At 41.8% G+C, this 12,620-nt stretch overlaps 1 protein-coding gene across 1 annotated transcript in view; it reads left to right on the top strand.

Moving 5' to 3' along the window:
- The window catches only part of LOC129149980 (rho GTPase-activating protein 7-like), a 303,990-nt gene extending 297,200 nt beyond the window's left edge, over positions 1–6,790 (top strand). The window contains exon 6 of the mRNA XM_054719937.1: positions 6,696–6,790. Within this exon, the coding sequence (XP_054575912.1) occupies positions 6,696–6,790 (95 nt within the window). The remainder of the gene's footprint in view (positions 1–6,695) is intronic.
- The last annotated feature ends 5,830 nt before the right edge of the window (positions 6,791–12,620 follow it).

Raw genomic sequence — 12,620 nt, 5'->3', positions numbered from 1 at the left:
TGTTTATCTTTTCCTGGACTTCATCTTATGATGATGTTTCTATTAAGTAATAAAACGTCTCCAATAAACACTGTAACTATAGTGTTTGGTTTTATCACAAGTCTCTCTATCTAAGCAGGCCCTCTTTAGCAATGGTTCCCAACCTTTCAGGCATAAATTCTTTACTAAAGGAAAAAACTTTTGTAAATCCCCACAGAATTGTATCTTCGCTTTTATTCTCTGTTGATTAAAATGCGGTACCAAAAAAAGCTGCTATAAATTTAGTAGACTTGGAAATGAATTTGTATTTTACCCATCACAAAAATACCTACCTAGCCCTAGCCGGTTTGGCTCAGTGTATAGAGCGTCAGCCTGCGGACTGAAAGGTCCCAGGTTCGATTCCGGTCAAGGGCGTATGCCCAGGTTGTGGGCTCAATCCCCAGTAGAGGGTGTGCAGGAGGCAGCTGATCAATGATTCTCTCTCATCATTGATGTTTCTATCTCTCTCTCCCTTCATCTATGAAATCAATACAAATATTTTTTTTAAATCTATCTAGATTTTAACAACAGTGTACATATCTGAGTGAAATAGTTTGTCCCTTCAGTCTACAAATACTACAAATATTGATTTATGGACCTTTTGCAAGAAGTGTAAGTCTCCTAGCATGGGTTCATATTCCACAGATTAAGAAGCACTGCCTTGTTTGATATATTCTTTATCTCAGAAGAGACACTGACCAGGGAGTGTTCTCTCTAAGGGACATACTACATTTCCGTAAGTAACAGAGGCACATAAACCAGTCAGTCTCATGCCAGAAGGTGTCAGAGGTAGGGAATGTAGGTTAAGCTGGGATCAGGATCAAGGCCAGGGATTTTTCTATGAAAAGCACCCTTAGATTTTGCTAAAAGATCTCCATCAGGCTTTCACTCCATTGAAAACTGCTCTTAGTATCTTTAGGGTATTGTTGTTGACGCTATTACACTAGAGTCGTTAACAAATGTATTCATCTAGGTTTCAGTTCTGCTTCATATACTCATGGGTGGTATCTTTGGTGAGGAGGGAGACTAGATTAGGTTAGTTAGATATAGAATAATCTTTTATAGGCCCATCTTCCCCACTGCCTGTCCCCCCCAATCCATCCTGATCACCTCCTCCTCCTCCAGAAAATATTTCCCCAAAACATTAGAGGACATTGACAATTACTACCTGTTCCTCTGCCTTCCATGATAAAAAGTCCTCTCTTTTAACAGAGAGTTAACATGCAATGAGCTTTCTGTAGTTTCAAAGACAAATCATTCTGGAGGTTTAACTGATGCCAAGTAAGAGAGAGAGAGAGAGGAAAGGCAGGCGGGGGGGGGGGGGGGAGGGGGGATGGGTGTGAAAGTAGGGAGACATTCCCAAGGCTCACCCTCTGGGGTGAGATGAAATGGAGATGAGACGGCCTAGCCGCCAAATCCAGGAGGGCAGCACCCCTGAACACCACGTGCAGATGATGAGAAACATGTCAAGGTTTTAAATCAAGCTGGGACAGGTACTGGAATACTTACTCCCTGAGTCAAACGGCATTCAGTCCACTCATCAGAGTCATTCTTTATGATTCAAAGGTGTAGGGCTTGAACCTGGGCGCTACAATCCTTGTAGTCGCTCCCTCCCCTTTTCTTGCTGGGTTTCCTTTCCTTCCTTCTGTCTCCTCCTTTCTTTTCCTTTGCCATTTGCCCTTCAGACTCAGGCGCCAATGGGAAGAACATTCCAAGGACCATGCATCAGCTCCCCCACCGAGGGCTCCAGGGTGGAGGCAAACCTGGCCCTGGATGATGCCTGGAGAGACGGTGGACATGTGTGGGACCTGTCCCGTAGGACCAGTGCCAGCTCACCCAGGAACACTATTAGACGGTGGGGAGTGGGGGTGTGGGGAGGGGAAAGCCCCCCGTCTGTGTTTATAATTGAGGTGCTACACGTAGAAGTTGCACAATAAATAAACAAAAGAGAGGATGTTGAATGAGATGGTGCCTCAAGCAAGGGAGAGGGTTCTCAGGCTTCAAGTCGGGGCACAGAGCAAGGAGAGCCAACTGAGTCGCTGCTCCACCCGTACAAAGACCTCAAAGCAAGAATGTTCAGCTGTCTCCCAATTTCTTGATAAACAACAGTGCCCTTGAGTCATTCTGAGTGACCCAGTCCTGGGCCTCCGGGGTGGCTCACACCACTGCCTAACAAGGGGGGGTAGTCTTATGTGCCCCCCTTTGCTTCCCCTGGTTGGATTTCACTTAGAAACTGTGAACCCAAAGCTTGGGGAGTGGACGCGTGAGAATTTTCTGCCTCCATCTCTTACAGTTTCTTGGGCTCCTGCCACAGTACTGGTATTTGACTTAGAGGCCTAAGAGGGAAATCAGTCCCATGTGGGTAGATAACAAAACACTCTCCACCTTGGAATCACGATGTGGAATTTGAATCCGAAGCCAAAAAAATCCTATCTCTGCCTGCTCCGCTAATTATATAAATTTCCTTGCTAGATTCTGCAGCTGTTTCTATGAATACAGCTCTGGTTCCCAGAAGTGGCACCTCTCAACACAGGGGCTCAGGGCACTCGTGCCTGGTCTGGAACTCAGACTCTTGAGTGCTTGTTAGTCCTTTGTCTGTGGACTCTGCGAGGTGACCCTGGATTTATCTCACGCTTTCACACGCTGAAGCTAAACAACTGCCCCGTGGAGATGTGGAAGAAAAGGAGAGAGAGAGAGTGGCTGCTGGGAGGGTGTTACTTGTGCACAGTAACTGGCATAAAGATTAAGTGCAGAGACCTTACAGAGAGAGTGTCAGAAGGGAAGCGAAGAATTCGCTGGAAATAGTATCTGTGCCTCCCTTTCGAATGGCCCATCACTGTGGGAAGGATCTCAAGTTCACAGATATTCCCCTTAAAATACCATTTGGCCCAGGCAAGAACAACCAGATATTATGGGATGCATTGCCCCCCCCCCCACTTTTTTTAATCTGTCCCAGAACCTCAGCTTCCTCGTCTGACAACTTTTACCTTCATTCTCATTAGTAATAAAGAAGTTAAGGGCCTATGTTGTAGACCTGAAACTAATATAATACGTCGACTGTAAATGAAAAACAAATTATTTTTTTTAGTTAAAAGAAAAGTTAGAGAAAAGGTACAATTGCATAACCATGACCCCCCCCCCCCCCCCAATACTCAAATCATTTTAGCAGCACTGCTTCTAAATTAAAATGTAACCTGGTACTCCAGGAAGAGCAAGTTCGCAGTAAAATCTCGCTCCTTTTGCTTATTACATTCCCTTTCATAGAAAGATAAACAAGTTTGACTAAATGTGGCTCCCATAAATAAGCACTATACTTAACAAAAGTGAGACTCACAATTAACCTTTCTTGATGATACGAGGGGATTGGGCTGGGAACCTAGGGACCTACTATGGTTAAAAATGTGAAGGACTCTTTAAATGACACACAGATGAACCAATAAAAATGTGACCCTTGGCATCTATTAAAGAAGATATCTTGGGTTTCTTTCAGCGAAATATTTGAAGGCTTTAAAATGTTAAACAAAGCCCAGCTGGTTTATACACGCCAGTTCCCAACCCTGAATTATTCCCATGGTATCTAGTTTCAGGGAATTCTACTACTGTAAACCAGTGAGTAAACTAAACTGCTAAGAGATGTTTTCTCTTTTAAATTTTTATTTTTTGTTATCAAATTATTACACGTGATAAATACAAATTGAGGGGGGAAATGTAAATTGATCTGGTGGGAAAGGAAAAAGAAAATAATTGTGATCCAAACGTAATAAAAGTTACACAAGCTAAGTTCCCACTCCGAGTGTGAAAAGTCTACCCAAGAATCTCCAAGGAGTTACACTTGGGCGGAATTTAAATACTGTACAGTCACCATGTTCCACGTTTAACTTCCAGAGCTCAGAACAGCATTTGGGAAGGATTCCTCCATTAAATCACTGCCCCCTGCCCCTTGCGATGCATTTCTTATTGCTGTGAGGAGACAGCCCGCCTGACCCTTCTTTACCCGTTAAGCTCAGTGAGCCTGTGGTTTGGTAGCCAATAAATAGCTATGTGGCGGATAACCAATGCTTTCTTTTTCAAATGCCATATTACCTTTAATCTCTGCCCCCCATCTTGTTTTTCTGCTCTACTTATTCCTATTGTTCCCTCCGGAGCTAACTACCAGCAGGCTCTCTCTTGCAAAAACACATGTTCTTCTTCTCTGAAGTGCCTTTTCTTCTCATCCCACACTCCTCCGGGCTCAATTTCACTTTCCACTCTTGCACTTTCTCTAACCCCACCTCCTCAAATTGCATGTAAGTTGTTTTTCTTTACCACCAGAAATTCTTCATGTCTCCGAGTTCTTAATGTCTCGATGTTACAAACATTACTTGATCCTGTCTGCCTGAAAGGGGAAAAGATAGCGGCATGGGGGGAACTGGATTTGATTTGTAAATTACGGTGCAGAGAAGTAATCAGCGGGCTTCAGACTTAGGTAATCGGGTCTGCAAAGTCAGTGCGACATGCATGACAAGTTCCAAAGAGCTCGGGGTGAAGTCGGTCTGAAGGTTCTGGGTGAACACCATCCATGCAGTTGTTTACACTTCCTGTCTAGGAATCAGATTCCAGCCGCTGGAGCTAATCCTGGTGTAACCTTCAGACTTGAAATATATATATATATTTCCTCACAAAAACAATAGAAGGTGGCTATTCTTTCTATCCCGAGGATATTCTCTGAACGTCTACCTTGACTGCAGGGCGGGGTTGCAGTCCAAGGGCAGAGGAGTCAGGTTACTGGCGAGTAGATTTTGGAGTGGTTATTGCACGCTGGCTGCGTCCTACCCGGGGATGCTCTCAGCAAGCCTGTCACCCCAAATCCCTAACTTTAGTGGCAAACAGTCTCTTTAGCCAGATCAGATACTGGAACATTTGGATTTTTCATAACCTTTCATTCTAGAGTTTATAAACGTAGGGACCCACCCTTTCCTTCTCCTAACCAACAGCTATGATTAAGCCCTGGAAGGAAATGATGGGGAGTATGCGAACACACAGCCCACCAATGACTCAAGAGTCAGGATTTCCAAGAGAAAATATTGGATGGTTTCTCGAGGCTTGGGTGGGAAGGAAGAGTTTTCCTCCAGGCCTCTCACAGGGCAGAACAATGTAAGGAAAAGTTAGAGCTAATATAGAAAAAGCATCTGGTACATCCAGCACACTCTAACCTTGTAACCTTGTAATCCTCTTGCACAGCGGGAGAAATTCAGAACAAAATAGAACTCTGTTCCCAATCTCTTCCGTGGGACTGCAACTTGGATCTTTTGGGAGGGCCTTTGGGCCATGATACCCAGGGAAGGAAGTTGCTCCAGGACACAGCTTGGGGTGAGGGTTGGAGCAGTTGGTGAACAGTAAACTTAGTAATATATTAATTGAAAAAAAACTTCCCAGTTAAAAAGAATAGAACTGTTTTTTAGAGATTATTAATCTGACAGTAGTCATATCTTTGCAAGATGCTCCGTTGATTCTTCTTACCAGTTAAGGAAAAGAAATTGCTACATTTTCTCCAATTTTAAAAGTCAGAAATGGAAGGACGCCAGGCAAACTAAATCTAAAGAGCACATTACTTTTAAACACATCTAAAAAAGCAGGTGTCGGAATGAAAAATTAAACAAGACTAGTCTCTATTTTATCTACTTGTACATGTTTTAATCCTATAAAACAAAAACTAGTCGAGGTTCCTCAGTCCATTTCATAGGTGTTTGGCCTACAGTTGATAATATTCAGATAAAGTTACTACTGGCCCTCAACTCTTGGTTCTTTTATTCCTCATTTGAACTGTTAAGTGATAGCTTTATTGCATTTTTATTGATAAGTATTATTTACCAGGAGAGGGTAATGCTAAATTAGCAAGATTTTTTAACAGTCATGATGAGGGCTTTCAAATGATAAACTAATAAAATAAACAATGTAATTTAAAATCTACGGGCACTAAAATTGTTGACGTTGACCATTTAGTCTCTTCCCCTTCTTACTTGTGTTTGGGAGGAGGTGGTTTTGTCCTGTGCACACACTAAGCCTGCCTGCACCAGAATATTCACTGAATAGGGTTGTAGCAGTAAAGACCGAGCACGTTATAGATGTCCGTCAACAGAGGGCTAGTTACATACTTCGGATATATCTATTTAACAATGCTATGCAAACTTTAAAAGAAATTGGGTACATTTCTTTTTGACATGAAGACCTATACATGCTATGTTTCTTTTAAAAGTTGTGAATGTAAAAATTGGTGAACAAGAAAGAATGTATTTTATACATATGCCATACATCGAATATTTATAACATGCTAATAACTGAGTAGAAAATGATTTCAAGAATCAAGCTGGCTACCACTCTAAAGGGAGTTTCATAAAAACAAACAACAAAAAGTAAAGGGAGTTTCACTTTAGAGTTCATTCAGTTGTACAATGTTTGCTTTTTTTTTATTGTGAGCATGTATTATATGTATAAGCTTTTTTTTAACTTGCAAAAAAAACTAATTGATAGAATAGCATTCCCTTCTCTACATATCAAAATATTAATAGTGCTTATTTTATGAAAGAAGGTAGAGGGTTTTTTTTCTTCTTCTTTGATTATCTGTATAATCTATTTTTTTCTACACTAAATATGTGTACCTAGGTAATAAAGAATGAATTTTATATTTTTTAAAACAGAGAACAGAGCATTCCCAGGGAGGGAAAATGTTCAGAAGCACTGGAAAGGAATATGCCTAAAAGTGTACAGAGGTCGCCCTAGCTGGTTTGGCTGAGTGGATAGAGAGTAAGCCTGTGGACTGGAGGATCCCGGGTTCGATTCCAGTCAAGGGCACATGCCAGGGTTGCGGGCTCAAACCCTATTGGGGGGCGTGCAGAAGGCGGCCAATCAATGATTCTCATCACTGATGTTTCTATCTCTCTCTCCCTCTCTGAAATCAATAAAAAATATGTTTAAAAGAAAGTGAGTTGCCTCTAAAAATAAAGATAAATAAATAAATAAATAAATAATAAATAAAATGTGTATAGTGGTCAAAATAGTTACCAAGCTTATTACGTCATAAGCTTAAAACAAATTTCTCTCACGAGTAAAGTCCCCGGGGTAAAAATGGGAGCAGCTTTTGTGATAATTGATGAATTCCCAGGTGGCTGCTTAGGACCGTTTCTTCAGCATAATGAATATACAATATTCGTTTCATATTAAAGCTTACACTCATTCAGATTTCTAAAAGCTGATACTTGCCTGGGAATAAGTCAACTTATTTTCAATGGTTGTCTCAATATTCCATGGACATTAAAACCATTACTTCATTTACTGAGAATAATCTGTAATCTCACTAAACAAAGATGCTTTCATTAAAGCTTGAGATACTGTTGAAACTAATCAAATATATTGAATCATTTTTTGGTTACATATTTATATTGGAATTATTGTGTCCTATCCAAAGTCTTGCAAATGAACCCAAAAGAATGGTTTGTACCTGGCAAGAAAAGCACACAAGCTTGTCAACCACTGTCAGCAATGACCGATGAGTACTGTCTTCTTTCAGAATACTTCTATGGACCGGGGTATGTCAACTTGAGAAAATCTGGCATAATTCTCAAGGGATCAGCCTTTCCCCATAAAGCATGCCTCGGATTCTAGCTGTCTCTCACTCAAAGCAACTCAGACCATGTGTTTAGTAACCTAGAGGGAAAGTGCATACTGTTCAGTTAATATGAAACTATAGCCAAGATGGGTGTGGCTCAGCAGTTGAGTGTTGACCCAGGAACCAAGAGGTCACCGGTTCGATTCCCGGTCAGGGCATACACCCAGGTTGTGGGCTCAATCCCCAGTGCAGTGCATGTAAGAAGCAACCAATCGATGATTCTCTCTCATCACTGATGTTTCTATCTCTCTTTCTTCCCCTCTCCCTTCTCTGGAATCAATAAAAATATATTTTTTTAAATAAATTTAAAAAAATAAGAAACTATAAAAAGTGGACAATTGATAATAACTATGTAGAAATAGACACAAGACAGCCACATTTGTCTAGGGGAGAGTAAACCCCCAGAGATCTATTCCTTCAGGAACAGGTCTGAATGCCACCTAGCACCTATTTCATATCACACACACATGCACACACACACACACACACACACACACATGTGCGTGTGCAGTAGGCGGCCCTACAATTTTCTTTTCTTTCTCTTTTAAAATAAATAATTTTAATAGACAATAAATGAAAATAATATAAAATGTAAAAGTGTCTTCTTCCATCCCTGTCAGTCACTCAGGTTTTCTTTAGGTAGTTTTTGTTTTGTTTCGCACTTTTAAATCTTCGCTACATTTGGAAAATACTTTGGTGCAGAGGGTGGGCTCGGGTTCAACTCTGTTTCCAGGTGGCTGGCTTACCTACATGTCTCAATGTCAAGCACTGAATAGTAATCCATCTTTTCCTCCCCTGCTATGCAGTGCTACGTTTCATAGAAGTGAAATTCTTCAATTTGAGTCCATTTCTAGACTCACTGTTCCGTTCCATTGAATTGAAACTACAGATAATGCTTAAACTCTAAGCCTGAATCCTGGGGTTTGAATATCAGTTCTAATGTTTACTGGCTGTGTGACTTTAAGCAAGTTACTTAAATTTTGCCTAAATTTCTCAATTATAAAAGTGATATAAATAATCATAAGATTACTTTGGAAATTAAGCTATTTAAGAGATTAAAACACTCAACAAGTATATGACATAGATGTCACTTAATATATATTAGTGATCATTATTCTTAAAATGCTCTTGTTTTCATTGGTATTTCATTACATTGACAGATTAAGGGAGAACTGGCATGTGTGAATACTATCTTCCCAAGTAAATATCATGTGTTTTTGTAATGTACTGGACTCTTCTTCTGTGTCCAATGTCTTCAGACATTTGCCCACAAATCTTTAGCCATGTGGTGTAAGGATTCACATTCCCCTCTCCACAATTTCTCCTCCACAGATATTTCATCATCATGTGATTCTCATTCCATTCCCTTTAATTCCTAGTTATTACCTCCCAACTGTCCTGCTCCATTTTTGGTATCTCTTACCCAGGATACTTCCCTGAGGACCCTGACTACAAACCTGTCCCTAGTGACGTGCAGTAAGTTGCTGCATTTCTTGAAAACAACTGAGATTTAATAGTGCATATAGAGGCTCATGCGTTTCTAGGGCTGCTATTTTCTCTAGGGAAACAGTTCTCTGTTGAAATATTTTTTCTGGATGTGAAGTCTGGGTTTAGAAAGCAACTTGAGAAATCAGACCCTTCAATAAGATTTTATGCTTGAACCCTTTATCTGCGTTTTTGTTTCATGCACATTAAACTGTTGCTGAAAAGTCTGGGTCCTTTAAAGTTCAGGAGGAAAGTGTTTATAAAGATCTAAGACTGAACTAAAGACAAAGCTATAGCCAGAGGCCTGGTTTCCTGAGAAGGAAGGAGTCCCCCGCTAATCTGTCATGCTTCTGTCTAACAGGATATTAAAGCCATCCAGGCTCCTTTCTTTTACAGCCAGCCCTGTGTCTCACAATCCCGCGTCTGCACCAGTGAGCCACGTGACCAGGGTCCACGCCACGGCTCCTCCAGAGCGCCTTGTAAAGCGCAATATAGGGAGTAATTAGAGTATTGGCGACGAAGAAGAAAAGAGAGACAATGAAACCCTTATTATTAGGTACCATCCTCCCAATCGCTGCCTAGTGTAATTAGAAGAAAGAAATATAGCTTTAAAGGAATAATTGAGCCTGTTGGGCAAGCCTTTACAGTTCTTATTCTCCGTCAGTGCTCCTTGGTTACGACTCTGATAACATGAAAGGTGAGATGAATTTTAAAAGAAAACATTGCAATTTTTTCATTTAAAAAGTGGTTGTTAAAAATAAACACTCAGAGCCCTGGCGGGTGTGATTGAGTTGGTTGGAGCATTGATCCCTGCACCTAAGGGTCGCAGATTAGAGTCCACTCAGGACACATACCCCGGTTTCAGGTTCGATCCCCAGTCGGGGCACATACAGAAGGCAACTGATTAATTTTTCTCACATTGATGTTTCTGTCTTCCTCTCCCTTCCTCTCTCTCTAAAATCATTTTTTTAAAAATAGATGCACATAATAAAAGAAGTCGTAGAGCTCCCCCAACCCAACCTATTGTCCTGTCTTCCCTAGACTTCTCTTAAGCTGCCTAAAAGGGTTGGGGATATATTTTCACACACATCCATACATGTATAAGTCCCAGACCACAAAAGACATTCAGGTGGTGTTGGTTTTATGAGCAACACTACACACTTCAGAGACAAATGGCTGATTTCATACTGGCCCAGGGCCGACAGATCTTGGGAAAAGCCTATTATGTCCTTTGGAAGAGTTCTATAAACAAGTGCTGTGGTTACCAGCAGAATGAAGTCTCCGTTTCAGACTCTGAGAGTAATTCACTTAGGCAAGTCTCCCCGAACCAAGTGCAAACAAGAGGCCCCATGACCCCGGCGACTGTTAATGGAGCCTTTCGTCTCACAATCACCTGTTTTATTCCAGCCACCGTCAGCCGAGACTTCGGGTTGTTTAAATCTCATTCCTTCCTATGTGCAGATGTTCTTCCAGCTGGTAGCGTGGCTGGCCAAGTACATAGGATCTCTTTGCCCTCCTGAAGATGGAGGGGAAAGTAATCAACCGTTAGAGATAGTTCAAGAAATATTACTGCTGTCCATGCTTGTCTGGGGAGAGTGACAGTGCAGGGGGGGCCCGTGTAGAGCTGGGAAGAAGGACCCAGGTCAAACTGTGTAGAATGACATGAGAGAGAAAAAATATTAAGATCTAATGACTTGACAATGAGAAGGCCATTGCCTCAATAAAGGACAAGGGACAAAGAGAAGTTGACTTGGATTAGTTTGTCTCTAGGAAAGAGACTATTTCAGAGAAAATTCTAGGCGTAAGAAATGAGATGGTTATTAATGCTCAGAATGTAATGAGGTAGCTTAGTTGCACAGTTTTGGAATTTAAGGGAAATTAAAGAAAAAGAATAGTGTTCATATGTGAGCAAGCAGCTAAGAAAAAGAGCTTGATTCTTGGGTGGGATCTGAACACGGAAGGGCAAATGAAGAGGCTTTGCAGGTTTGCTTGAGTTAAGCTTTGGCAGGGTACTAGGAATGAGACTGCCTCTGTGTTTTGTTTCTGGGTATTTGCTGTCCAGGATAGGCCTGGAGGAGTGAGAAGAGAAAGCATCCTAATATATATAAAGAGCTAGGTGGCGTCATGACCGAACGGGCGACTGGTCACCATGAAGTGCATGGAGCACCTCTTGGTCCCCCCTCTCCCCGAGCTCCCCAGCCGCTCACCAAGAGGGGGTGCTGGCAGCGGGGCGGGACTAGGGACCGTTGAGCAGCAGCGGCGGGCTGCTTCACGGCGTGAGCTTAGTGGATCAGTCACCCAGGCGGCAGCGAGTTTCGCGAAGAAGTCGTGGGGCGGGGGAATTTCATGGAGCAATCGAGGGGCCACGAGCATCGCAGAGCATCCCACGCAGGGAGCTTCATGTAGCATCGCAGGGCAGCAGAGGCCATGCGATGAAGGCCAGGCTAGGACTAGGGACCCTAACCACGCACAATTTCGTGCGCGCTGGGCCTCTAGTCAAGTATAAAAGGTTAGGTCTTTAGAAAAAAAACCTTCTTAAGCCCTCAAATGCTACCTGTGAAGAAATACCAGAATGGCTGTGCCCCATTTGTGTGTTGCATGCACATGTGTGCATGCACACACACACACACACACACACACACACACACATGATTTAGTAGTTGAAAACGTTTCTCTCTATAGGCCCTGCTCAGTATTCCGTGGCCTAGAAACCCAAATTGGATGTGCTAGATCCCTGACACCCTACTCTTCTCAGTCACAGAGCACCCTGGCAAATACTGTTCAAATCTTAGCCTCGAGCAGTCCACCTGCTTCATCATCATTGATGTGAGAGAGAAACATCGATTGTTGCCTTCTGCGCAAGCCCCAACCAGGGTGCGGATTGAATCCGCAACCTAGGTATGTGCCCTGACCAGGAATCGAACCCGTGACTTTTTGGTGTTTCTGACGACGCTCCTACCAACTGAACCACACCAGCCAGGGCCAATGTTCACTGGTTAAAAGAATGTAAATTTTTTTGCCTAAAAGGTTGTTCCGATGAACACTTCTCAGCAACATATACAGGTCCACATTCTTGGCAACACTTAGCATTGCCAGACTTTTAAATTGTAAATCTAGTATATTTAAGATGGCAGCTAGTTATCTTCTGTCTAATTTTATTAATTTTTGCCATTTTGTTTATGAATTCTTTTGTTTTGCTTTCTTTCAGTTTACTCTTTTGTTCTTTTTCTAAGCTAGGAGCTTAATTCACTTTTAGCCTTTCTTCTTTGCTAACATAAACAATTAAGCTTATATATTTCATCAAATACTGGCTTCCGCTGCATCTCACAAGCTTAAATGTGCAGTACTTTCCCTCTCTTTCAGTATGTTAAAATTCCCAGTAAGATTTCTTCTTGATCATGAGACATGCAGTACTTTAAAATATTTAAAATTTATACCGTTGTTATGGATTTCTAATTTAGCTGCATTTTGG

Source organism: Eptesicus fuscus, chromosome 8 (genome assembly GCF_027574615.1).
Source record: "Eptesicus fuscus isolate TK198812 chromosome 8, DD_ASM_mEF_20220401, whole genome shotgun sequence".
In the NCBI taxonomy this organism is placed as follows: Eukaryota; Metazoa; Chordata; class Mammalia; order Chiroptera; family Vespertilionidae; genus Eptesicus; species Eptesicus fuscus.
This window is presented reverse-complemented; position numbering and strand designations above follow the sequence as displayed.